This window comes from Oncorhynchus keta, chromosome 22, assembly GCF_023373465.1.
Source record: "Oncorhynchus keta strain PuntledgeMale-10-30-2019 chromosome 22, Oket_V2, whole genome shotgun sequence".
In the NCBI taxonomy this organism is placed as follows: Eukaryota; Metazoa; Chordata; class Actinopteri; order Salmoniformes; family Salmonidae; genus Oncorhynchus; species Oncorhynchus keta.
Window position 1 is genome coordinate 40,317,163 of NC_068442.1, and position 23,549 is coordinate 40,340,711.

A 23,549-nucleotide genomic window follows, 5' to 3' on the forward strand; every position below is an offset into this window, starting at 1 on the left:
CTAAATTCCAAGCATCTGCCTCTAACCCTAGGAAGCTCTTTGCCGCCTTCTCCTCCCTCCTGAATCCTCCCCCCTCCCTCTCTGCAGATGACTTCGTCAACCATTTTGAAAAGAAGGTCGACGACATCCGATCCTCGTTTGCTAAGTCAAACGACACCGCTGGTTCTGCTCACACTGCCATACCCTATGCTCTGACCTCTTTCTCCCCTCTCTCTCCAGATGAAATCTCGCGTCTTGTGACGGCCGGCCGCCCAACAACCTGCCCGCTTGACCCTATCCCCTCCTCTCTTCTCCAGACCATTTCCGGAGACCTTCTCCCTTACCTCACCTCGCTCATCAACTCATCCCTGACCGCTGGCTACGTCCCTCCCGTCTTCAAGAGAGCGAGAGTTGCACCCCTTCTGAAAAAACCTACACTCGATCCCTCCGATGTCAACAACTACAGACCAGTATCCCTTCTCTCTTTTCTCTCCAAAACTCTTGAGCGTGCCGTCCTTGGCCAGCTCTACCGCTATCTCTCTCAGAATGACCTTCTTGATCCAAATCAGTCAGGTTTCAAGACTAGTCATTCAACTGAGACTGCTCTTCTCTGTATCACGGAGGCGCTCCGCACTGCTAAAGCTAACTCTCTCTCCTCTGCTCTCATCCTTCTAGACCTATCGGCTGCCTTCGATACTGTGAACCATCAGATCCTCCTCTCCACCCTCTCCGAGTTGGGCATCTCCGGCGCGGCCCACGCTTGGATTGCGTCCTACCTGACAGGTCGCTCCTACCAGGTGGCGTGGCGAGAATCTGTCTCCTCACCACGCGCTCTCACCACTGGTGTCCCCCAGGGCTCTGTTCTAGGCCCTCTCTTATTCTCGCTATACACCAAGTCACTTGGCTCTGTCATAACCTCACATGGTCTCTCCTATCATTGCTATGCAGACGACACACAATTAATCTTCTCCTTTCCCCCTCCGATTGACCAGGTGGCGAATCGCATCTCTGCATGTCTGGCAGACATATCAGTGTGGATGACGGATCACCACCTCAAGCTGAACCTCAGCAAGACGGAGCTCCTCTTCCTCCCGGGGAAGGACTGCCCGTTCCATGATCTCGCCATCACGGTTGACAACTCCATTGTGTCCTCCTCCCAGAGCGCTAAGAACCTTGGCGTGATCCTGGACAACACCCTGACGTTCTCAACTAACATCAAGGCGGTGTCCCGTTCCTGTAGGTTCATGCTCTACAACATCCGCAGAGTACGACCCTGCCTCACACAGGAAGCGGCGCAGGTCCTAATCCAGGCACTTGTCATCTCCCGTCTTGATTACTGCAACTCGCTGTTGGCTGGGCTCCCTGCCTGTGCCATTAAACCCCTACAACTCATCCAGAACGCCGCAGCCCGTCTGGTGTTCAACCTTCCCAAGTTCTCTCACGTCACCCCGCTCCTCCGCTCTCTCCACTGGCTTCCAGTTGAAGCTCGCATCCGCTACAAGACCATGGTGCTTGCCTACGGAGCTGTGAGGGGAACGGCACCTCAGTACCTCCAGGCTCTGATCAGGCCCTACACCCAAACAAGGGCACTGCGTTCATCCACCTCTGGCCTGCTCGCCTCCCTACCACTGAGGAAGTACAGTTCCCGCTCAGCCCAGTCAAAACTGTTCGCTGCTCTGGCCCCCCAATGGTGGAACAAACTCCCTCACGACGCCAGGACAGCAGAGTCAATCACCACCTTCCGGAGACACCTGAAACCCCACCTCTTCAAGGAATACCTAGGATAGGGCAAGTAAGGGTAAGTAATCCTTCTCACCCCCCCCAAAAAAAAAAAAAGATTTAGATGCAAGTGGCTGTTCCACTGGATGTCATAAGGTGTATGCACCAATTTGTAAGTCGCTCTGGATAAGAGCGTCTGCTAAATGACTTAAATGTATTACAAATATGAAAATTAAAAAATTTAAAAAAATGGGCCAATTATTAATAGGTATCGGCTTTTTTGGGTTCTCCAATAATCTGTATCTGTGTTGAAAAATCATAGAAATCGGTCAACCTCTATTGTACAATATTCGCCCTTATTTTTTTCAAATTTCTTAATGCTCTGTCAAGTTGGTTGTTGATCATTGTTAGATAGTCTATTGCAGGACTTACATGGCTAAGAAAATTGAGGTCAAAATTGTAACTAGGCAACCAATGTAAACTAACTCAGCAGGACCCGGTCTTTCAAAGATGATTAGTAAAAATCCAAATAACTTCACAGATCTTCATTGTAAAGGGTTTAAACACTGTCTCCCATGGTTGTTCAAGGAACCATAAACAATTAATGAACATGCACCTGTGGAACGGTAGTTAAGATACTAACAGCTTACAGACAGTAGGCAATTAAGGTCACAGTTATGAAAACTTAGGACACTAAAAGAAGCCTTTCTACTGACTCTGAAAAACATCAAAGATGCCCAGGGTCCCTGCTCATCTGCGTGAACATGCCATAGGCATGCTGCAAGGAGGCATGAGGACTGCAGATGTGGCCAGGGCAATAAATTGCAATGTCCGTACTGTGAGAAGCCCAAGACAGCGCTACATACAGGGAGACAGGACGGACAGCTGATCGTCCTCGCAGTGGCAGACCACATGTAAAAACACCTGCACAGGATCGGTACATTCGAACACCTGCGGGACAGGTACAGGATGGCAACAATAACTGCCCAAGTTACACCAGGAACGCACAATCCCTCTATCAGTGCTCAGACTGTCCGCAATAGGCTGAGAGAGGCTGGACTGAGGGCTTGTAGGCCTGTTGTAAGGCAGGTCCTCACTAGACATCACAGGCAACAACGTCGGCTATGGGCACAAATAGGCCTGGCAAAAAGTGCTCTTCACCGACGAGTCGCAGTTTTGTCTCACCAGGGGTGAGGGTCGGATTTTCATTCATCGTCGAAGGAATGAGTGTTACACCTAGGCCTGTACTCTGGAGCGGGATCGATTTGGAGGTGAAGGGTTCGTCATGTTCTTGGGCGTTGTGTCACAGCATCATCAGACTGAGCGTGTTGTCATTGCAGGCAATCTCAACGCTGTGCGTTACAGGGAAGACATCCTCCTCCCTCATGTGGTACCCTTCCTGCATGCTCATCCTGACATGACCCTCCAGCATGACAATGCCACCAGCCATACTGCTCGTTCTGTGTGTGATTTCCTGCAAGACAGGAATGTCAGTGTTCTGCCATGGCCAGAGAAGAGCCCGGATCTCAATCCAATTGAGCACGTCTGGGACCTATTCGATCGGAGGGTGAGGGCTAGAGCCATTCCCCCCAGAAATATCCGTCAACTTGCAGGTGCCTTGGTGGAAGAGTCGGGTAACATCTCACAGCACGAACTGACAAATCTGGTGCAGTCCGTGAGGAGATGCACTGCAGTACTTAATGCAGCTTTCTGTTAGTCGCATGTCTATGAAACTTGTTCAGTTGATGTCTCAGTTTTTGTATCTTATGTTCATACAAATATTTACACATGTTAAAGTTAGCTGAAAATAAATGCCGTTGACAGTGAGGTTATTTCTTTTTTTGCTGAGTTTTATATTTGGCCTATGAATTTGTCTCTCAGTGTGTCTGTTGGAAAGTAGATTGAACCAAGTTTTCCTCTAGGATTTTGCCTGTGCTTAGCTATATTTTGTTTCTTTTTTATCCTAAAAAACAAAAGTCCCAGGCTCTTGCAGATGACAAGCATACCAGTAACATGACGCAGCCACCACAATACTTGAAAATATGAAGAGTGGTATGCAGTGATGTGTTGGATTTACCCCAAACATAACACTGTGTTCAGGACAAAAAAAATATTTCTTGGACACATTTTTTGCAATATTACTTTTGTGCAAACAAGATGCAGGTTTTAGAATATTTGTATTCTGTACAGGCTTCCTTTTCACTCTGTAATTTAGGTTAGTATTGTGAAATAACTACAATGTTGTTGATTCATACTCAGTTCTCCTATAACAGCCATTAAAGTTTAACTATTTTAAAATCACCATTGCCCTCATGGTGAAATCGATTAATGGTTTTCTTCCTTTCCGGCAAATGAGTTATGAAGGGCGCCTATATGTTTTTAATGACTGAGTGTATTGACACACCATCCAAAGTGTAATTAATAACCGCACCATGCTGAAAGGGATATTCAATGTCATGTTTTTTTATTTATTATTTATTTTAATCTACCAATAGGTTCCCTTCTTCGCGAACAATTGGAAAACCTCCCTGGTATTTGTGCATCAATATGTGCTTCAAATTCACTGCTTGACAGAGGGACCTTACAGATGATGCAACTTATCTAACTTAACCCTTTGCGTGTAGGGGGCAGTATTTTAGTTTTGGGCTAAAAAACTTACCCATTTGAAACTGCCTATTTCTCAGCCCCAGAATATGCATACAATTGTGAGATTAGGGTAGAAAACTCTAAAGTTTCCAAACTGTCAAAATATTGTCTGTGAGTATAACAGAACTGATATTGCAGGCGAAAACCTGAGGAAAATCCAATCCGGAAGTGCCTCTTATTTTGAAACCTCTCTGTTCCTATGCATGCCTATCCTCCATTTAAAGGGATATCAACCAGATTCATTTTTCTATGGCTTCCCTAAGGTGTCAGTCCTAAGACAGTTTCAGGCTTTTATTTTGAAAAATGAGCCAAAAAGATTGCATTGCGTAAGTGGATAGGTGGGGGCACTCAGTCAGTTTTGCGTAACAGAGTAAAGAGGCCATTGTTTCTCCCGGTCCTATTGAAAAACTTACACTCACGGTTGATATATTATCAAATATATATTTTACAAACAACCTGAGGATTGATTATAAAAAACATTTTACATGTTTCTGTGGACATTATGGATATTATTTGGAATTTGTCTGTGTTGTCATGACCGCTCTTTCCTGTGGATTTCTCAACATAACGCGATAAACTAACGGATGTATTTGAATATAAAAATAATCTTTATGGAACAAAAAGAACATTTGTTGTGTAACAGAGTCTCGTGAGTGAAAACATCCGAAGATCAAAAGGTAAACGATTAATTTGTTTGCTTTTCTGATTTGTGACCTAGCTACTTAATGCTTAGTGTACATAATGTTTTATCGATAAACTTAAACGCTTGGATTGCTTTCGCTGTAAAGCATAATTTCAAAATCTGAGACGACGGGTGGATTAAAAAAAAGGCTAAACTGTGTTTTGCAATATTGCACTTGTGATTTCATGAATACAAATATTTTTTTGTAATGTTATTTGACTGTGGCGCTATGCTATTCAACGGTTGCTGATGACAATTATGCCGCTTAAGGGATGGGTAGCGTCAAGAAGTTAAGCATGTTAACTTATTTAGGACATAACAAAAAAGGGTTAAATACTTTAAGACATTTCAGCTTTTCATTTTTTATTGATTTGTAAAAATGTCTATAAACATAACTCCACTTTGACATTATGGGGTATTGTGTGTACATCAGTGACACAAACAGTCAATTTAATCCATTTTAAATGCAGGCTGCAACAACAAAATATGAAAAAGGCAAGGGGTGTGAATACTTTCTGAAGGCACTGTAAATGACCGACTGCCAAAACTCACTTCAGCCGTTACCATGAACAAACATTCAAAAGGACTGAACTTTACACACCCAGTCTCCTTATGGTGGTACAAGCTCAACAAGTCGCAGCCTAAGTCTAGCGTTTGGACAATCACACACACAGCATTCATTGTCCCCAATACCCTACACCAGCCCAAGCTGAACCAGATGTGACCGACCACCTTGATTCGATCTTATGAAGCAACATTTTAAGTTTTTCTGTGGCTCAGTTGGTAGAGCATGGCGCTTGTAACGCCAGGGTAGTGGGTTCGATTCCCGGGACCACCCATACGTAGAATGTATGCACACATGACTGTAAGTCGCTTTGGATAAAAGCGTCAGCTAAATGGCATATATTATATTATATTATACACTGCATTTGAAGAACAATGGGAAAGAATTCTGCTTTGAAAGTTGATCAACTTGTAACCTCACTTTTGAGAAAATGGCCTTTGAAAATTTTGGTAGCTACTGGAGAACTCTACGTCTACAACATTTCAGCATTGTTCACACCCTCTTAAGTTTTAGCCCCACCCATCTCTTTTAGGGTTGATCTGAGAGTTCTGTCCTAACAACAACAACAGTCAAGCACCCAAGCTAACGTGCTAATGTTGGCTAGCTTACCTAACTACTTCCAGACAAATGAGAGAACAGCTCAGACCATTTTACTCGCCCTAGCAGAGCTGTTAAGTTATCCAAAGTGTTGGTGACTGCAAATGTGCTGCTGGCAACAATTTACACTTTTTTTTGCCAATGTTTACTGACAGACATTGGCCATATTCAACGGGTGTTGAGTTTTGTGCTCTGGCACACAGACGAGAGTGCTCTGAAATCGGAGTAGATAGACTTAGCTGGTAAATTCGCTCTGGCTATCAGTTGTCGCAGTGACATTCTATTGAAATTGATTCTTGAAGATGTGTTGCTAGCTAGCTAAACAATTAACCATAATCCCAACTCATGACGTTACTACCCTGCATGAATCTGCAGGTAGCTAACCAACCAGGTTTAACGTTAGCTAGCTAACATTAGGCTATAACTAGCAAAGCAAATGGCTCCGACATACAAATAATATGATACACGTAACGTTAGCTAGCTAGCCAGACAGCTAATGTTAGCTAGCTAACAGTACCCTTTAACTTTAAATGAAAATGATTGCCTACACATACTGACCAGCTCAAATAGACAGAAGCATGCAATTTGGAAGACCAATCCGAACTCAACTTTCAGCATGTCCAGCCCAAAAATGATCTCAGCTATTCATGGCTAGCGGGAAGGTTGCTGCCTTTTTCTGCGGCTAAACCAACTAAGCTCGTCATTTAACAATTGTATTCATATTTATAGATGGCATACAGGTCTGTTATTAAGACACATTAAAGTTCACATCTTCCAGAAGGCATTTCTGCCAAAAAACACATTTTGATATAATAAAAGTGTCTCTTCTGTTAAGTAGTGACCTAGTACACCTAGTTTCCTGAAACTAGTCACAAATGGCTGACAACATTGAATGTGACTGACAACTTACCTAACGCCTGCATTTAAGGACCACACTCTCCTAGCAAGCAATCCAGGGTATTCTGGGTAGCACTTTCTCACCTCTGGACTGTAGGGTTGATGGAGTCTGTCTGGACGGTGATAACTAACTCTGAATAGCCCAACACTAAAAGTGTGGCGGAGGAAACAACATGTACATCCTGCCGAAGAAGACCCTTCCACTCTGGTGAATCCAAGCTGAGGTAAATGGGCTGCATTATTTATGCTCTGCAGTGTGGGCTGGGCTCTCAGACCTTCCGGCTTCTACAAGCCTAGAGCTGGGAGTCAGAGAGACTTCACCATTCCATCACATGGAACGACAAGACAATTATAGCACAAAACTATTCATTGACATTTGTAATCAATTCCTGTAATGGTACACAAGTCACCAACTTGCATGAATTGATGGGAATCAAGTAATGTTGGTGAGCATGGGGAAACTATTAGAACGAGAATATGCTAAATGTAGCAGCAGAGTCTTAAAGCCTACACAAAAAGCATGGAAATCTAATCCCCATTTGATTTGTTACTTATTTTCCAAGTAGCCCAATGCGATGGAAAACTCATAGGCTTCCATTAACTCTAACGCTACACAGGGGTGACACACAAATCAGGATGTTGACATTTGGGAATATAATTTCCTGCTATTCACTGAAGCATGAGTGCAAAATATCCTATACTACAAGCAAGAGGCTTGTAGTGATGTGTTAGTGATACAAGCTAGCATTGGAGTGGTTAAAGCTTACTACAAAATGTGTCTACTAGTCAGAGCTAATAATGCAACACTATGACAAATGCTAACAGGCTGACCGCATGAGTCACATGTGCGAGCATTGCAAAATAAAACGTAGAAATCTGTGTTATTCAATTATTGCACCCACACTGCTCGCACTGCCAACGAGCGTCTGCGTTGCCAAGGGATAAAATAGAAATCAGTTCTATTTCTGACGCAGATCACGCTGCCAGTCCTGCCTCTCCTATCTAATTGGTTTATAGAAGCAGGTACCCAAGTGCCATCCTCCTCATTGGTTATACCCACGTGGATGACTGAAAGAAACGTGGTCAATGGCGGTAATGTACCTAATCAATGAAACTTGCCTATCGCAAAAGAAAAAGTCTGGAAGGAAGAGGGATGGCTAGAAACGATTCAGTTGACCGTTTTCTGTATGGATTAATTGGCGGCGTAGAGGACCTTGTGCATTTCAGGAAAAATAACAACTCAATGTTTATATCCCAGGACAAATTAGCTAGCAAATAGGACAAATTTGCTATGCTTTTTGACCTGTACCCAAGTTAATATAATTGGTTCAGGGTTTGTTTTGATATTTTAACCTGCGTGCCGTGATCGCTTTTGGTGTGGGGGGACAAAATATATGTATGCACAATGGCGCTCGCGCGCAGCCATTTTGGGTTCCGTGTAAGGTTGCATGTTCGTAACTAAACTAAAACAAACAGCAAGAAGACTCCCTTTGGAGAAAAAAATAAAAAACACTTGGAAGCTCGAGAAAAAAAGCACTCCATTTCTGTGTTGCTTGGTGCATTCACCTGACGATGACCCTGATGATTTTGTGTTAGACCAGAGGATCCTGAGTGGTCTCGAAAGGCAAAACCTTTACAATGATGTGTTGACCCTGAAGCAGTTAGTGCACAGTGGAGTTCTTCCCAGTGAGAACCCTCCAGAAGTCCAGCACAGTGGCATCTTTGAACCGGACAGACGTCATTAAAAACATAGTGCATCTTAGGGATGCAAGCCAAGATAAAACTCTCTAAAAACAAGTTGTCTTAAAGGGATGAGGAAGATACAACATCCAAGCATCTGTATCCTCCACTCTTCGTTGGGATTGCTGCCATGGGATAAAAGAGTGATCTGCAGTGTGGCTGGTAAGGCTTGTCTGTACAAGACGATGACCTCAGCATAACTAGCTAGATGTGTATGCTAATAGCCTAATATTTACATATTGTTAATATGATTCATTCAGCTATACCATGGTGTTAAGTCAATTTTGTTTTGTGATCTTACACTAACACACAATGCAGGGGCCCACTGCTAACCATCTAGTAGATCCAAAATCTTTGTTATCCCTTACTGTCTTCCATCTCCCTCATCTTTCCATTTTCTGTCTGCTGAAAACAGGGTTCCATGTGGCATCATATTTGATTATGTACTTGGTCACAGAGGTGTAGCACCCATAGGGGGCAAGTGCCCCTTCAAATTTGTCCCGTTTAAAAATATTTATATCTGTAACACTACAAGCCACCTAGCAATTTTATGAAGTTGCCTTTACCTAGCCCAGATAGGTTCCCAACCTCAATCTAGCTACCAAGAAGCAATTTCAAGCTATCAATCAAGTTAAAGTAGCTAACTATCTTAGTTTGCATGCCTTCTGTAAAATTTAGTAGACTTTAGAAAAGCAAGCAATAATATAATTTTAAAAATACTGAATAAGGATGAGTTTATAAATTCATTCTGGAGTGCCATTGTGTGCTCAGAGTGCACTTGGGCATTCGTAAATTCGGAGTGTTGTTGGATTGTCCGTTCGTAAATTTAGAGTGTTGCGCTCTCAGAGCGCACACTGGACGATCTGGCCGAGAAGTAGGTTTGATCTGAGTGTTCTGATCTCACAATGACAGTCAAGCACCCAAGCCAAATGGCTAAAGTTGGCTAGCTTGCTAGCTATTTCCAGAAACAAATTAGAGAACACCTCACTCTGACCATTTTACTTTCCCTAGCAGAGCAGAGCAGGTTAGGCTGTTTCGTTATCTGGAGCGTTAGTAACTAACTGTGCTGCTGGCAACAATTTAATAGTAAAACAATTTAAGAATGCACCCTAAGGCTCAGATTCCTTTTAAGATCTGACCCAGATTTTAGCACACACAGAGAAGCATTTTTAGTTTCTCTAAAAAAAAAAGAAACACTTGTCAAGAGGATACAGACTGCTCGTAAGATGCTTTGACTTGCAGGAAAATAACTTTGACATAAAATAAACAATCATAATGCTTAATTCTATTTTTACAGTTACAGTGCACATTAATCAACGTTTCAGTAAAAGTGCTAGTCATTTTCAACCGCAGTCCCTGGGCAGGTTATTAAAAACAATTACAATACAGACAATCAATGAGCAGTGAGTACACACAGCAACATAGGACAAGCAAGACATAGCATGCAGACAAAGCAACAATACTAAATCTATAAAAGCAACAAAGTGTTTCCACACCTCATGGATTATGGCTGTAAATTGCAGGAAAAAGCCATTTCAGGTGTTGGAGAATTTGGCATTTTTCCAAACTTTCGGACAGGAGGCCTAGCCCCCCCCCTTCAGACATACCCTGACCCTCAACCCAACCATCCTCACACTTTGTGCCCCCTCAGATTTTGGGAATGCATGACGCCCCTGCTTTGTCGAGGAAATGTTGAATACATTCACGAGACTAGTGTGATATTTCAAAGTCAATTACCAATTCCCCGATTTGTGCGTTGATTTGCAATCAGTTAGAACCATTGGTTTACGACGTATACTTAAAGGTTGAGTAGTACAGTACAATATGCGCCTAGACAATGTCACCTGTGCTAACCGAGCTATAGCTCGAGCCAAGTCAGGACAGAAGAAACCGCGGGCAGGCGCTAATTCATAATTCGACAGACATAAAACGGGCCACATTACCTCTCTCTATCTCTGCAACCACGTAGTCCACAAGTCCAGGCCGACTATGTTCACCGACAATGACAAGCAGAGAATACTTGTCGTTGCTGAAGCCAGGATGCAAAGTTCGGTTCACATTTTCCATTGCTTCCACCTCTTCAGTTTGTTGTGTCGCCATGTTGAAAAGTTTGGCAAATAATGCCATACAGAGACGCCCCTACTTTATGTATAGGGCGGAAACTCTGTAGATTGACACTTTCCAGACCAATCGGATCGCTGTGGTCAGGGATAAAGGTACCGTAACTACAGTAAATAAACTCATTTTCAAGTATATTCTCTAAACATATAGTTTGCCAAAAACCTCATATTAAGGCATATTACGATTATTATGGTAACCTAATTATTATAGGATAATACGCTGTTATACGATATAATTAATATCATTATTCATTATTATTGACAACCTGGACCAAGATGTTATACTCGCTTTGAGATCATCTGTTGCAATTATCATATTCATTATTATCAGTTGTTACTCAGGTGGTTTCCCTTTCTCCAATGAAAATCTGTTGCTTCTCGAAATGTCTGTTGCCCCTGTGGAGCCAGTTACTTCTCATGTCTCCAATTTCAATGCAGAGATGTGACATATCATTGTTGCATTACTCCCTACAAAAAAAATCCGTTCAAGCACGAAGTCTTCAGAAGTCTTCAAAAAAGTTGTTTATTCCATTCTTACACATTTACATATCTAAAACAGCAAGATTTGAGAATACACTATGTGTCCTCATACAACATTGAGTCATCCCGATGGTAGCTGTCGTCCTCGATTCCCTAAAAGCATTTGAGGATGGAGAAGTTGCAAGATGTTCCCCGTGGACACTCGCACAACTTCCCAATTCTTGCACCTTTGCGAACTGCACATTGCTGACCCGCATCAGCATCACACTGTCAACACAGAGAACATACAGCCTACATTTATTTTTGCTGTAGATTGGACGACTGGAGCCTACTTTAAAATAACACACAGAATAATGGTCCCGCAAAATATAAAAATGTCCATGTTCAGACATATGTCTTACCAAGTTTCTACAAAACAATTCAGTTTCAATTAAGTAAATCCTAAAACTATTCCTTACCATGGGAACCCAACCCAACTTCTTCTCATAGGCCGGCATCTGCTTACTCTGTAGTTTTTCAAGAACCTCTTGTAAAGCTTCAAACTATAGAGTAGAAGAAACATGTTTAGTTTGACATGTTCATATCTATTCTGTCTGCAATGGCAGACTATAAACATATCGCCAATCTAAGTTTCACCATTATGAGGTGTGTATTAGCGTCCATTTGAGCAATCAATGTGCGCATGATGTGTGAATTGATATACCTCAAAACAATCCGTCCAAGTTATTGAGCAATGTACCTTTTAGAATCCTATTGGTGGGCCTATATAAAACCCTTAAAATTATTTTATTTTTTTTGCGAATAACGAGTATGTTTTTATCTCACCAATTCTTGTTCTTCTTGTGTCTTTATGGGGTCTTCAGGGGAGCGTGTTTCCAGAAAGTCGTGGGAGCTAGCCAGCACCACCAACACCGAGCAAGTAGCGCAGAGGATGAGGAGAAGGCTGCCGACCATGGTGCTGAAACGCGCGGAACCTGATTGGAAGTTGATAGCAAAGCAGGCGAATCAGTAGGTCTAGGCTAGTATTCTGGCTGGCAGACAACCTGGACCAAGGTTTTATACGTTGCTTTGACATCATCTGCTGCAATATTCATAACACTGAAATTATCGAATTATTTGGCATGTAACATTTCCGGGCAAATGTGTTCAAATAGCAAAAGTATAAGCATGTGTACACGCTATTTTTAAAGGGGAACATAACGAACTTAACTCTGGCATTTTGTCTGGCAAAATGGCATTTCCATAAAGGTATTCCCTCCAGGGAATGAAGAAATAGTTTGAGTTGAAGCCCCAAAATAAGGATTAAGGAGGCTTCAATGTACTTTATTAAGAACACATGGGCTGTGAAAATCACAACAGCACATTTTGAGTTGTTTGCAATATTAGCAGCTATTGTGCATCCTAGACCAAATCCATAGAAATCTCACATATTTACTGCTAAGGACCCTTTACAAAAAAACTGCCTGTATCTTAACTTCAGTATTCAAATTCCCAATAGATTCTAAATCATTGCTATTTTGAGGTTCCTACGTGTCATCTGATCTTTTGACCATCTACGTCAAACCAGGTCTGCTTCCCATCTCCTCTTGTGCACATAACCTCATCCTTGACCCAAGGTTTGTTCCAATTGACCCAGTGTCATACCCAGAACACTGCGTCACCCACAGAGATAGACAATACAAAATATAAATTTTATGGTGACTGGTGAGGGTTTGTTTGATTTCAGATTCAAATCATTTTAACCACACTTTCTGCATTTAGGCTGCACATATATACTTGATGCAACTGAAAAACATCATGCTAAACCTGTGTGTGTTATAAAATATAAACATTTTACTACTCCCTACCCAATAGACATTTCCGAGAAACATGGTTTAATTATTTGGTCTAATATTGACACTATAGTTCTTATGTGCTGAAGAAAAACATGTGGTGAAGCTCAGGGTTAAAGGTGAGGAGATGAAACCATGCGGGGGTGGTTTGAGACATCCAAAAACCTACAGTCCGATATTACATTTGAAATCATTTTCAACCATTACAGTTTATCTACATAAAACATGTATAAGAAATGCCAAGGCATGCGATTTGGTTGAATAAATGTTTTCTTGAAAAATAACATTTAAAAAATAATCCAAACATATTTGAAATATACAGTAATAAAATAAACTCCCAAAATGAACTTAAACTGACATAAAAAAAAGCAGGATTAACAATTCATTCATTTTTTTCTCCACTTGAACATAAACTGGCTGTCCCATTATTTTAACCCCCCAAAAAAAAACTTTGGAAAAACTTTTTCCAACAGTAAAAAAATAAATAATAAAGTGCCAAAAAACGTCAAAGTAAAAATATCCTCCCAAAAAGCCTCTTGGAAGTGCTGAGTTAACAGCTTGATGAGCTAGGGTCACCGTACCCTTAACACCATACCCCTATCCACAATCATCTTCTGGTCACGACACCCATCTTCAGTAAGAAAAAACCTGACAACTGCAATGCATCAGACACAGAGCCCCAACTGGACGACCTCTGTGTAGTACAAGAACATTCAGTCTTTGGAACTCGTCCTGTTTCAAGAGAACAGCTTTTTTTGTCTTCTTCCCCATTCTAGGGTCTTAAGCCAACCTGAAAGGGAAATGGCAGGAAGACAGTTATGAATAGTACATAGCCTACCTGTAGAATCCTCAGTCTTGTCTCGTATGTACTAATATGCATCATCATAAGATATTTATTCAGTGTACAATCTTCAGTGACTGCAAAATGTAGGCCTTTACTTCTGTAAGTTCCAAAATAGACCTACAGTTATAATCAATGGGCTATAGATCAATATACGTTAGAGCTATCCCGCTTTCTCCAATTAAAATATTACAATTATCCTTTGATAAAGCAGTTGAGTTACAGTGAGTTGGAATTGAAATCATATGAAAGATCACTTTACCTTATTCCTCTGCCCGTTTCTCTTTATGAGCCCTCTTGTGACTTGCTGCTGTCTGCTGCATTGCCTAAGTACCAAAAAGTAACTTTCCATATATGATTACGAAATCAGTTTCCTTTAGTAGTAATTAAATCATGATCTGATGAGAGAGATTTTAAGGTGGACGTCATATCCCATATGAGACTCTGAAATGTTAAATGGGGAGTATTGACATTGACAGTTGCCGCGTTCAAAACAACTGGAAAAATATGAAGTCAAATCACATCATCAGCGATATTCCGGTCGGAGCTCTAGAAAGAGGCCCAAGTTCCCAAGTTGGAATTCCGGGTTGGATGACCGTTAAAATAGATTTTTCCCCAGTCGGAGCTCATTTATTTATTTTATTTTTCATAGTTCCTCTGAAGTCGGAGATTTCCGAGTTGTTTTGAATGCGGCAATAGAACCTATGAACATAGCAGCGTGTCCATCAATAGGAACAAATGGTCTAGAAATGGAAGAGGCTCTTGCTAACCATGTAGCAGCCAGTGTGGTAGCCACACAGGTACCAGGAGAGCAGCATGCTGGATAAGTCTGTAACGGACGTGCCAAGCCCATCGCCAGCATCCGCCAGCACTGCTCGGGGGGGCCATACACACGGTGGAGGTGGAGGAGGAGGCAGGAGTGACAGGAAGTCCTGGAGGAGAATATACCATTATACATTATTACACCAGCATTAAAAATACTCATACAAACTTTGAAGATCTCTTATTTTTAAACACAACCACAACATAGACATTAAATAATATTACTCTTGCTGGATGTACAGGCTTGAGGTAGCCAGTCTCACACAGGTTGAAGATAGACATGTAGGTAAGAAACACACACACAGCAAACAGCCTCACCAAAGACCCATTGGGCGGTGGCACTGGAGGAAAAAAAGGAAACGGGTGATCATTTGGTTCCCGACTCCGGCCATTTGGTTCCTCTTTCCGACTACTTGGCTTCTTCTTATTCCCCTGCTCATTGCCAAGGTTAAAGCCTTTTCCCTGAAACAACACAGAGAGAAACATACAAATATCACAATGTGTAGTTTGGGACATGCCATTGTGGACAAGTCTGACATATTTCAATGCAAACGTCCTTATCTGTAAACATCAGACATCAGTAAAGCATAACCATGTGTCAACAATGTATTCCAGACGTCCTCAAAGAGAGAATAGCACCCAGACTCACTGGAGGAAACTCAGGTGGTCGAGGTAAGGAAGGCTCCTCGTGTCCCTCTTGTTGAGGTGTCCTCCACTCTCTATCCTTCTTCCAGTCTGCGCTGTTGTTACTAGTGGACCTGAACCCTTCCACTGCCTAGGAGTGAGAAACTTGCCTTACTGGGCTGACCCACGCAGTGCTTCAATATGGAAGTTTTCAGGTCACCCGACAAAATGTACATAGAAATGTGCCATAGATATGTCACTCTCATTGAAAGCAATTCTAAGAAGCCGTAGATCTGTTCCATATCCACTATTTCAATGCTTCCCATTCTTGTGTTTTTTTGTTGTTGCGTATTTTACTTTAGTTTATGTACGCCAGCTTCAGACAGCTGAAAATACTCTATTTTTGGTTATTGGAAAATATATTTCACGATGGTTTAGATACAGGTACAATGATTCGCTACACTATACTTGCTTGTCTTGTCACAAACTGAAACAAGGCAAACTATTCGTCTTTTAGCAACCAGGAAATGGCGGAATGATTTCTGCATACTGCATCTTTAAAGTTTGAAACATCTTACCATCAAACTTTACTTGAACCGTCTGGAGTCTGTCATAAAGGCCACATAAATGAGGGTTCAAGTGAAGTTTGACCCCTTGTTGCACCTTGGCAGTAGCTCTTCCACAGTGCCGTCCCAGGTCATCTGGCGATAGCAGGGTGCTCAGCTCCAGCTCCTCCTCGTTCCCGTAGCCTTCAAACTTCACCCGGCAGCGTTCCCCTCTCATCCACACCAGCACCGCTGGGTAGACCAGGCCATCCTCTGAGTACACAGCACGGCACCGGGAACCCAGCATCCACACCTGGTACAAAATGCCATACATACACACCATAAGGGGAAAACACATTTAATAGACCAGGTAGTAGACCAGTGGTTTTAAGATATTCCTCCCTTCATCAATTCACAAGAGTGAATCTCATGACTTGGAAGAGGCCATCCGCTGACCACATCCCAAAAATATTTATCCCGTATAGTCTAACGGGTTACTTTAGAGTTTTCCTTTGGGTCAACCGGTCCCTTATTTGGCACATCAGTTTCTGAGAGTTTCAACTCTTAAATAATTATAGGCCAATCTCAAAGCTGTCACCCCTGGTGAAAATACTTGAAACCCTTGTAAGTGAACAGCTAACAGATTTTATTTACTAACTCTATTTTATCAATGTACCAATCCGGCTTCAGGAAGAAGCATAGCACAATTTCAGCAGCCATGGTTTTAAATGATATCACTGAAGCCATTGACAAAAATCAGCACTGTGTTTCACTTTTTATTGATCTCTCTAAGGCTTTTGATACAGTTGATCATGCTATACTAAGGCAGAGATTGTCGAGTGTAGGTCTTTCGGAGCATGCAGTTGCATGGTTTGCTAACTCATAGGCAGAAATCCACGGGGGGACACGACCCACCCATCCTGTGAAAAATATGATTTGTCCCCCCCAATATCACTGTAAACATAACTATGTAATTTCAATAATATTAATAATACGCAATGAAAGTACTTGTGCTGATTATAGACACTTAATAGCGCGTTTTTACGTTTCAAAAGAATGCGACCCCCCCGTCCTTTGCCTCACAATGGTTTGATCCACTGCCAGTTCTTCAGCTGGCAAGGTAATAGAGGGTTCCTATCTACTGTCCGAAAGGCACTCAATGCACGTAATTGACATGAGGTTAATCCAGTCAATCGCGCCATATCAATGTTGTTGTTGTTTTTTATGTTGGCAGGGTTCACACACTAGCTGAATTTGCAGAGCTAGCGCGCAAACTAAAGCAAACATTGACTATCAAGCTAGCTAGTACCTAATCAATTTGTGGCATCGTCAAAGATGGGATCTTTGCTATCGTCAGTTTATTCCAAGATCAGCATGCAGCTGTAGTGCTTCAAAGTCCCTGTGATAAGGTTAGCGATAAACTGAACAGAACTACACCCTCTTCTACCATTGTCTAAAATATATTTAATGGTCTCTTTGCGAAAGCTAAATTGTTGCCAGGGATCTTTTTATTTCACCTTTATTTAACCAGGTACATACTGGACTGATAAGGAACAGTGCTATAACTATTCTTATTAGTAGTAGTAGTAGTATAATGATTTAAACATTTGAACCAGTTGGAACAACCATTCAGTTAACTACTGTACCTATCAATTATCCAGTAGTAGTGATTATGGTTCTTTCAAAGAGCACGTCCTCGCGCTAGCTTGCTACTCTACGTCTTACAGGAACGCGCTCACCGGCCAAGCACACGCACTGTCGTGGATGCAAGGTCCGATCCCACTTCTGACGCCAATGTAATGAAACAGCAGGGAGCAGGTCTCGAACCCTCGACCTTCTAGCCCGAGGTCCGGCGCGCTATCGACTGTGCCGCAAAAGCATGATCGTGCGGCAGGGTCGATTTCCGCGCTTATAAACCCAGGGTCGTTACACTACATTTAACATATTACAACGTAGGCTGTGTTACAGTACTACTTTTGGTGTCCCCCTCAGGAATTGCTCTTGAGAAAATGTCATGTAATTGTCCCCTCCAAAGTTGATATCAGATTTTCGCGCCTGTGCTAACTATCTGTCTGATAGAACTCAGTGCACTCAATTTGATGGGCTTAGGTCTGTTAAATTGTCTGTCTTGAATGGTGTGCCCCAAGGCTCTGTACTTGGTCCTCTCTTATTCATATAAATGATTTAGACAAAAATGGCCAAAATGCACAACTTCATTTTTATGCTGATGATACTGTTATTTACTGTTGTGCCTCGTCTCTTACAAAAGCTTTCCAGAACATGCAAACTGCTTTTTATACTGTTCAACATACCTTGTGTCAATTGAAGCTTATCCTCAATACTGACAAAACTAAACTAATGATGTTTTCTAATGCAAGAAATAGACCTCTAAACCTTTCACCTATTACTACCTGTCAGGGCAAGGGGATTGAGGTTGTAACCTCATAAATATCTTGGAATTTTAATTAATGACAGCCTCTTTTAAATTGCATATACAACAACTCTAAAAAAAAATTGAAGCTGAAATTGGGATTTATTTTAGGAATAAGGCCTGTTTTTCTTTTGAAGCCAGAAGGAGGCTAGTATCAGCTACATTTATGCCTTTACTAGACTATGGGGATATTTTATATATGAATGCTTCCGCTCTGTGTTTGAGATCAATTGACACTCTTTACCATGGCACTTTGAGATTTATTTTAAACTGCAAAACCTTACGCGCCACTGCACTTTGTATACCAGGGTTGGCTGGCCTTCTCTAGGTTTACTACCTTTTTATTTGTGCATTTTTATTTTTCAGAAATGTGGTGGGTACTCTCTTCATTCGCTGGACTTTATCCGGCTAACTGTTCCAAATGTCCCAACTGAATTTGGTAAAAGGGCTTTTATGTACTCTTTGCCATCGTCTTGGAACACCGTACAAAATACTTTTAAACTGGAAGAACTTGTCCCGATTGGTGTTTTTAAATCACAGATGAAGGATTTTGAGGCTGATTCCCTGACCTGTCAATGTTTTTAATTTGCTGTTTTATACTCTTGTGAATTCAATGGTTTTTACTAGATTACTAGTAGTTTTTCATGTTGTCTGTCTGTAATTTTTTTGTAATGACTTGGTGCTGCCTATCTTGGCCAAGGCGCTCTTGAAAAATAGATTTTAATCTCAATGAGCCCTTCCTGGTTAAATAAAGGTTAAATAAATAAAAATGTTTCTGTGGATTGTCTGCAAGCTTCTCATCGCTCTCCTTTTCATCGCTCTGAAAGATAAAGATGAAACAAAGGAGATTACTCAGGATTCAATGTTGGAAAATTGTTCTTCGGATTAAGACATTCATGTTATTTGTTTTTGGTTTGAGGACATCTCTCCCCTCAATTCACAAGGGGTACATTTCTTGATATGGAAGGGACCATATCCCACAAATCGTATTCTTCCAAATAGCCTAACAGTTTTGATTCAGACAGTTTCGGTGGGTTGTCTCCATGCTTCTCATCCCTCTCTTTTTCATCATTACAGCTCTAAAGAATGAAACAAAGACAAAGGAAATAATTTAGGATTTGTTATTGGACCATTGTTCTTCTGATGAAAACATGGAGACATTCATGCTAGGGCTATTTGGTTTTTTACTTTGGAATGTATCCATTTATCAATTTAACTTTTTTTTTACTCATCAAACTACATAATGGTAATAATTTATTATAATGGTAAATCTCTGTTGTTATACTAGGTAAATTAAGATGTAGCCTAGGCCTATTCACAATACAGGCGAATGCATACTCAATGAGTGTGTGCATGCATTGAGTTATCAATCTTGTTTTTGCTGATTTTATGAGGCTACAGTTGAAATATAATCTGTTTACCTTCCATTTGGGACTTTTGTTATTGTTCTGATCAACAACATTTGTATAGAAGAAGCAATCACTTATTTGATAATGTGTGCACTGTCTCTTTAAGACCCATGATGTCAATCACACACCAAGTCAGTTTGAGGCTAGGGCAAAGATGTTCTTGACTGGGAGAGACAAAGTGAATGAATACAGTTTTTGGTGACAATCAGCAATATTTTGCATTGTGGTTTGCATATTATCCCAAACAAGGGACTAGGGTAGTGAATTGATGTTGGCTTCAGTGTAAGCTAGCAAGGAAAGGTAGCCTACAAAGCTGGATGCTACCGGTATCTTCTTGCACTGTAGTGTTCTAGCCTGTAATGGACATTGTTTTGGGAACAGTAATTAGTGGTTTCAAAATGTCTACCTGCCATGTTTTATTATTAAAATGTGTTAACTTTTGTGCAGCATAAGTGGTTCCGCATGTCAGGCTAGAACTAGCCATGAGTAAGTGGAGCAGGCACGGTGCTCTCGAGCTATAAGGGAACAGACCTGATCCTCTCTCAATCAGTAGACCAGGTGACACACATTTGACAGAAGTACCGAAAGTAATACAAATTCTAGTGACAAACTGTTTATCATGTTCTAGTTTCAGTATACCTTACAACACCATTGCCTATGGCTCACCCATTTCTCCTTCCGGGGTTGGTCAGCAGCTTCAGGTAGCATGGCGCTCAGGTCCATCTCTTCCTCGTTTCCATAGTTGTCAAACTTCACCTTGCAGCGCTCCCCCTCCAACCAGACCAGGGTGGCAGGATAAACCCGCCCATCCTCTGACCACACAGCCTTGCAGTGGGACCCTATCTCCCACTGCTCAAAGAATCACAGATAGAAAGCGCATTAAGGAAAAGATTCAAGCTTTATACACCACAAAAATGTCAGTCTTCCATCTATAGACTAACTGATTACCTTTAAGTTTGCCTTTGGGTCAAACGGTCCCTTACTTGGCACACAAGATTCTGAGAGTTTCTGTGGATTGTCTGCAAGCTTCTCATCGCTCTCCTTTTCATCGCTCTGAAGGATAAAGATGAAAGGAGATTATTCAGGATTCAGTATTGGAGAATTGTTCTTCTGATTAAGACATTCATGTTAATTGTTTTTGGTTTGAGGACATCTCTCTCATCATCAGTTCATAAGGGGACAATTTCATGACATGGAAGGGATCATCCTCTGACCACATGACACAAATCTTATTCTTCCATATAGCCTAACAGTTATGATTCAGACAATTTCTTGTTCATCATTACAGCTCTAAAGGATGAAACAAAGACAAAGGAAATGAGTCAGGATTTCTTATTGGATCATTGTTCTACTGATGAAAATATGGAGACATTCACACGAGGCCTAGTTGTTTTCGGTTTTAACACATGCCCACCAATGTCCCCATCATCAGTTCACAAGGAGTATATCTTGTGACTTAGAAGGGGCCATCTGACCACATAGCATTAAGAGAATCAGAGACCAAAAATCATGAGGAAAAGCTTCAAGCCTACACACACCAGAAACATTTGTGTTCCATCTATTGACTACCTTTGAGTTTGCCCTTGAGTCAACTGTTTCCAGACTTGGCACACAAGATTCAGACAGTTCTGACTCAAACAGTTTCTGTAGATTGGGGAGAAGCTTCGTGACACTCTCTTTTTCGATGTTTGAGCTCTGAAGGATGAATGAAACAAATGAGAGTCATTAGGTTGATATTCATGTATTGTTTTGGGTTTCAAGCCATTCCAACCACCATCGATTCACAAGGGAGAAAATCTCATGGTGTTTCCCTTTATTCTCCTGAATAAAATGTTTTAGCTAAGTAACAAACTACACCAGAGCCATGTATTTAGATTTTTTTTTTTAATACATGGATCTGCAGTCTGCACTACACTAACTCTATCTTAACCACATATAGGGAAGGAGCTTATCCACCCACTAATATACTTGTCAAACTTTACCCGAAATGTTTGAAAGGCTTCGTTATAAGACTTTACCAGTGCCGAGTTGTCAGTAACCACATACCCTTAATTCTACATCAAAACAGAAACTAAAAGCAATGCTAATTTAATAAGAAAGTACCTAGCTAGCTAGCCGTTGGCGGTGGCACAGCCAGCCGTCAACTTTATCAGTGGCTAACGTTAGCTAGCCTCATCATCATCTTGGTGAAGGGAGATAGCTTGCTAGCTATGCTATAAAACCCTTACCTCGACTCCTTCACTTCGCAATTCAATACTTGCTGGACATTCAGCCATAACTGTTAAGTTGAATGAAACACACGTATTGACTTATTGTAGGTTGTTTCAAATGTAGAAACAAAAGCATTGATTACATTAAATTCCCGCGAGTGTGTCAAAAGCTGCAGCGTACCATGTGTATGATACAGTGCATTCTAGGAATTGTAGTTCTTAAATGGCTGTGTATTAATGGTTGCAATGGCGCCCCTTGTGGAACCGCAACATACCGTTCACATTATAAATATATAATATATATACATTATTATGACAGTATAGTAAATTATTCTGCACCCGGATGCAAAATAGGCTACCATATGGTAGAATCAGAATGAGCAAGTTCTAAAACCTTTATATAGCAGCAATATATCGTATAACCCAAATGCTATAACAGATTGCTTTTGGTTATGGCTTTCTTGGCTATTAACTGGAGTAGGCCTACTCAAAGTCATGCAAGTAACACATCGGGCCACTATGCTAGATAGCCTATAGGCTACAGCCAAAATGTGACCATGCATGTTCCTACCCTCCTCCATCCATATCCTCTAGCCGCATCCACCCATTCAATTCAAAGCATTCCATTAGACCAAGGTATTTCATTCTGTCTTAGTATGCGCCGCTCACAATTACCATCTTAAACCGGGGAAAGTGTCAAGGCGAACTATATCGTGTCTGTGAGCTGTCCTACTTAATTTACTGGACAGCGGGGGTCCACCGAGGAGACAGGAGACATGCCAATAGGCTAGTCAACAGCATTTAGCCCTAATATACGAATTACCGTAGGTTCGAAAAACCGCAGTGAGCTCCCAATGGCGTCTTTCCATGCATTCCAATAAGGTGAAGAATGTGAGACGTGTGTATTGCCTGCTGCAGGCCTACACTCTAAAAAATAAAATGTTAATCGAGTATCCTTTAGGGGTTCTTCAAATTGAAACAGTGGGAGAACCCCTATAAATTATTCGAAAATCAATTTTAAATTATTATTCAAGGAACCCCTTTTATTGGATCCTCGAATAACCTTTTGGGGTACATTTTTTAACTACCCTGCTGTCATTTCAAATTCAAAACCAAATGTTTCAGTTGGGCAGTTAGGTTCCTGCAAGAACCCCCACCAATTAAGAAGGTTCCTCGATTAACCCCACCTATGGTGTTCTTGGAATAACCTTTTGGGGACAATGTTCAGTGCCTGGTATCGATTTGGGAATCTAGCATTTCACACTAAATTAATATAATCATTAATATAATCAAATAGACCATGGGGACAATGATCAGCCGCAACTTGATAACAGCAGTAGGCCTGGTGCAGTTCAGGTTTGATAGGCCTATCGTAAATTGGAAAGCGATTGGAAAGGCTAATCTTGAACT

The 23,549-nt window shown here is 41.4% G+C and overlaps 3 protein-coding genes across 4 annotated transcripts in view; all 3 read right to left on the bottom strand.

Moving 5' to 3' along the window:
• Positions 1–10,955, bottom strand: part of LOC118397593 (microtubule-associated protein 1B-like) — a 56,659-nt gene extending 45,704 nt beyond the window's left edge. The window contains exon 1 of the mRNA XM_035792522.2: positions 10,769–10,955. Coding sequence (XP_035648415.1) covers positions 10,769–10,952 — 184 coding nt within the window. The 5' untranslated portion in view covers positions 10,953–10,955. The remainder of the gene's footprint in view (positions 1–10,768) is intronic.
• A 495-nt stretch (positions 10,956–11,450) lies between these two features.
• Positions 11,451–12,594, bottom strand: cart1 (cocaine- and amphetamine-regulated transcript 1). Its single transcript, XM_035792527.1, has 3 exons — positions 12,251–12,594; positions 11,884–11,967; positions 11,451–11,692 (listed from the first exon to the last, which is right to left on the bottom strand). The coding sequence occupies exons 1-3, from the start codon at positions 12,377–12,379 to the stop codon at positions 11,579–11,581; spliced, it is 327 nt and encodes a 108-aa protein (XP_035648420.1). The 5' UTR covers positions 12,380–12,594; the 3' UTR covers positions 11,451–11,578.
• A 138-nt stretch (positions 12,595–12,732) lies between these two features.
• On the bottom strand, positions 12,733–22,336 carry LOC118397595 (survival motor neuron protein-like). 2 transcript variants are annotated; one of them, XM_035792525.2, is made up of 10 exons: positions 22,158–22,336; positions 21,499–21,624; positions 20,878–20,982; positions 20,596–20,778; positions 16,208–16,402; positions 15,570–15,695; positions 15,239–15,382; positions 14,869–15,030; positions 14,361–14,424; positions 12,733–14,047 (listed from the first exon to the last, which is right to left on the bottom strand). In XM_035792525.2, exons 1-9 carry the CDS (start codon positions 22,203–22,205, stop codon positions 14,362–14,364), a joined length of 1,152 nt encoding a protein of 383 aa, XP_035648418.1. In that variant the 5' UTR covers positions 22,206–22,336; the 3' UTR covers positions 12,733–14,047; position 14,361. The 2 variants fall into 2 exon arrangements, with proteins under 2 accessions (XP_035648418.1, XP_035648419.1); XM_035792526.2 differs by lacking the exon at positions 15,570–15,695.
• Between the last annotated feature and the right edge of the window lie 1,213 nt (positions 22,337–23,549).

Coding starts and splice junctions, on each gene's coding strand:
- cart1 (XM_035792527.1), bottom strand. CDS start 12,379: ATGGTCGGCAGCCTTCTCCTCATCCTCTGCGCTACTTGCTCGGTGTTG. Junction 11,968..12,250: donor CACAAGAAGAACAAGAATTG/GTGAGATAAAAA, acceptor TCTACTCTATAG/TTTGAAGCTTTACAAGAGGT. Junction 11,693..11,883: donor AGTTGGGTTGGGTTCCCATG/GTAAGGAATAGT, acceptor CTGTGTTGACAG/TGTGATGCTGATGCGGGTCA.
- LOC118397595 (XM_035792525.2), bottom strand. CDS start 22,205: ATGGCTGAATGTCCAGCAAGTATTGAATTGCGAAGTGAAGGAGTCGAG. Junction 16,403..20,595: donor AACCCCGGAAGGAGAAATGG/GTGAGCCATAGG, acceptor ATTTTGTACCAG/GTGTGGATGCTGGGTTCCCG. Junction 15,696..16,207: donor GTGGAAGAGCTACTGCCAAG/GTGCAACAAGGG, acceptor TCTCACTCCTAG/GCAGTGGAAGGGTTCAGGTC.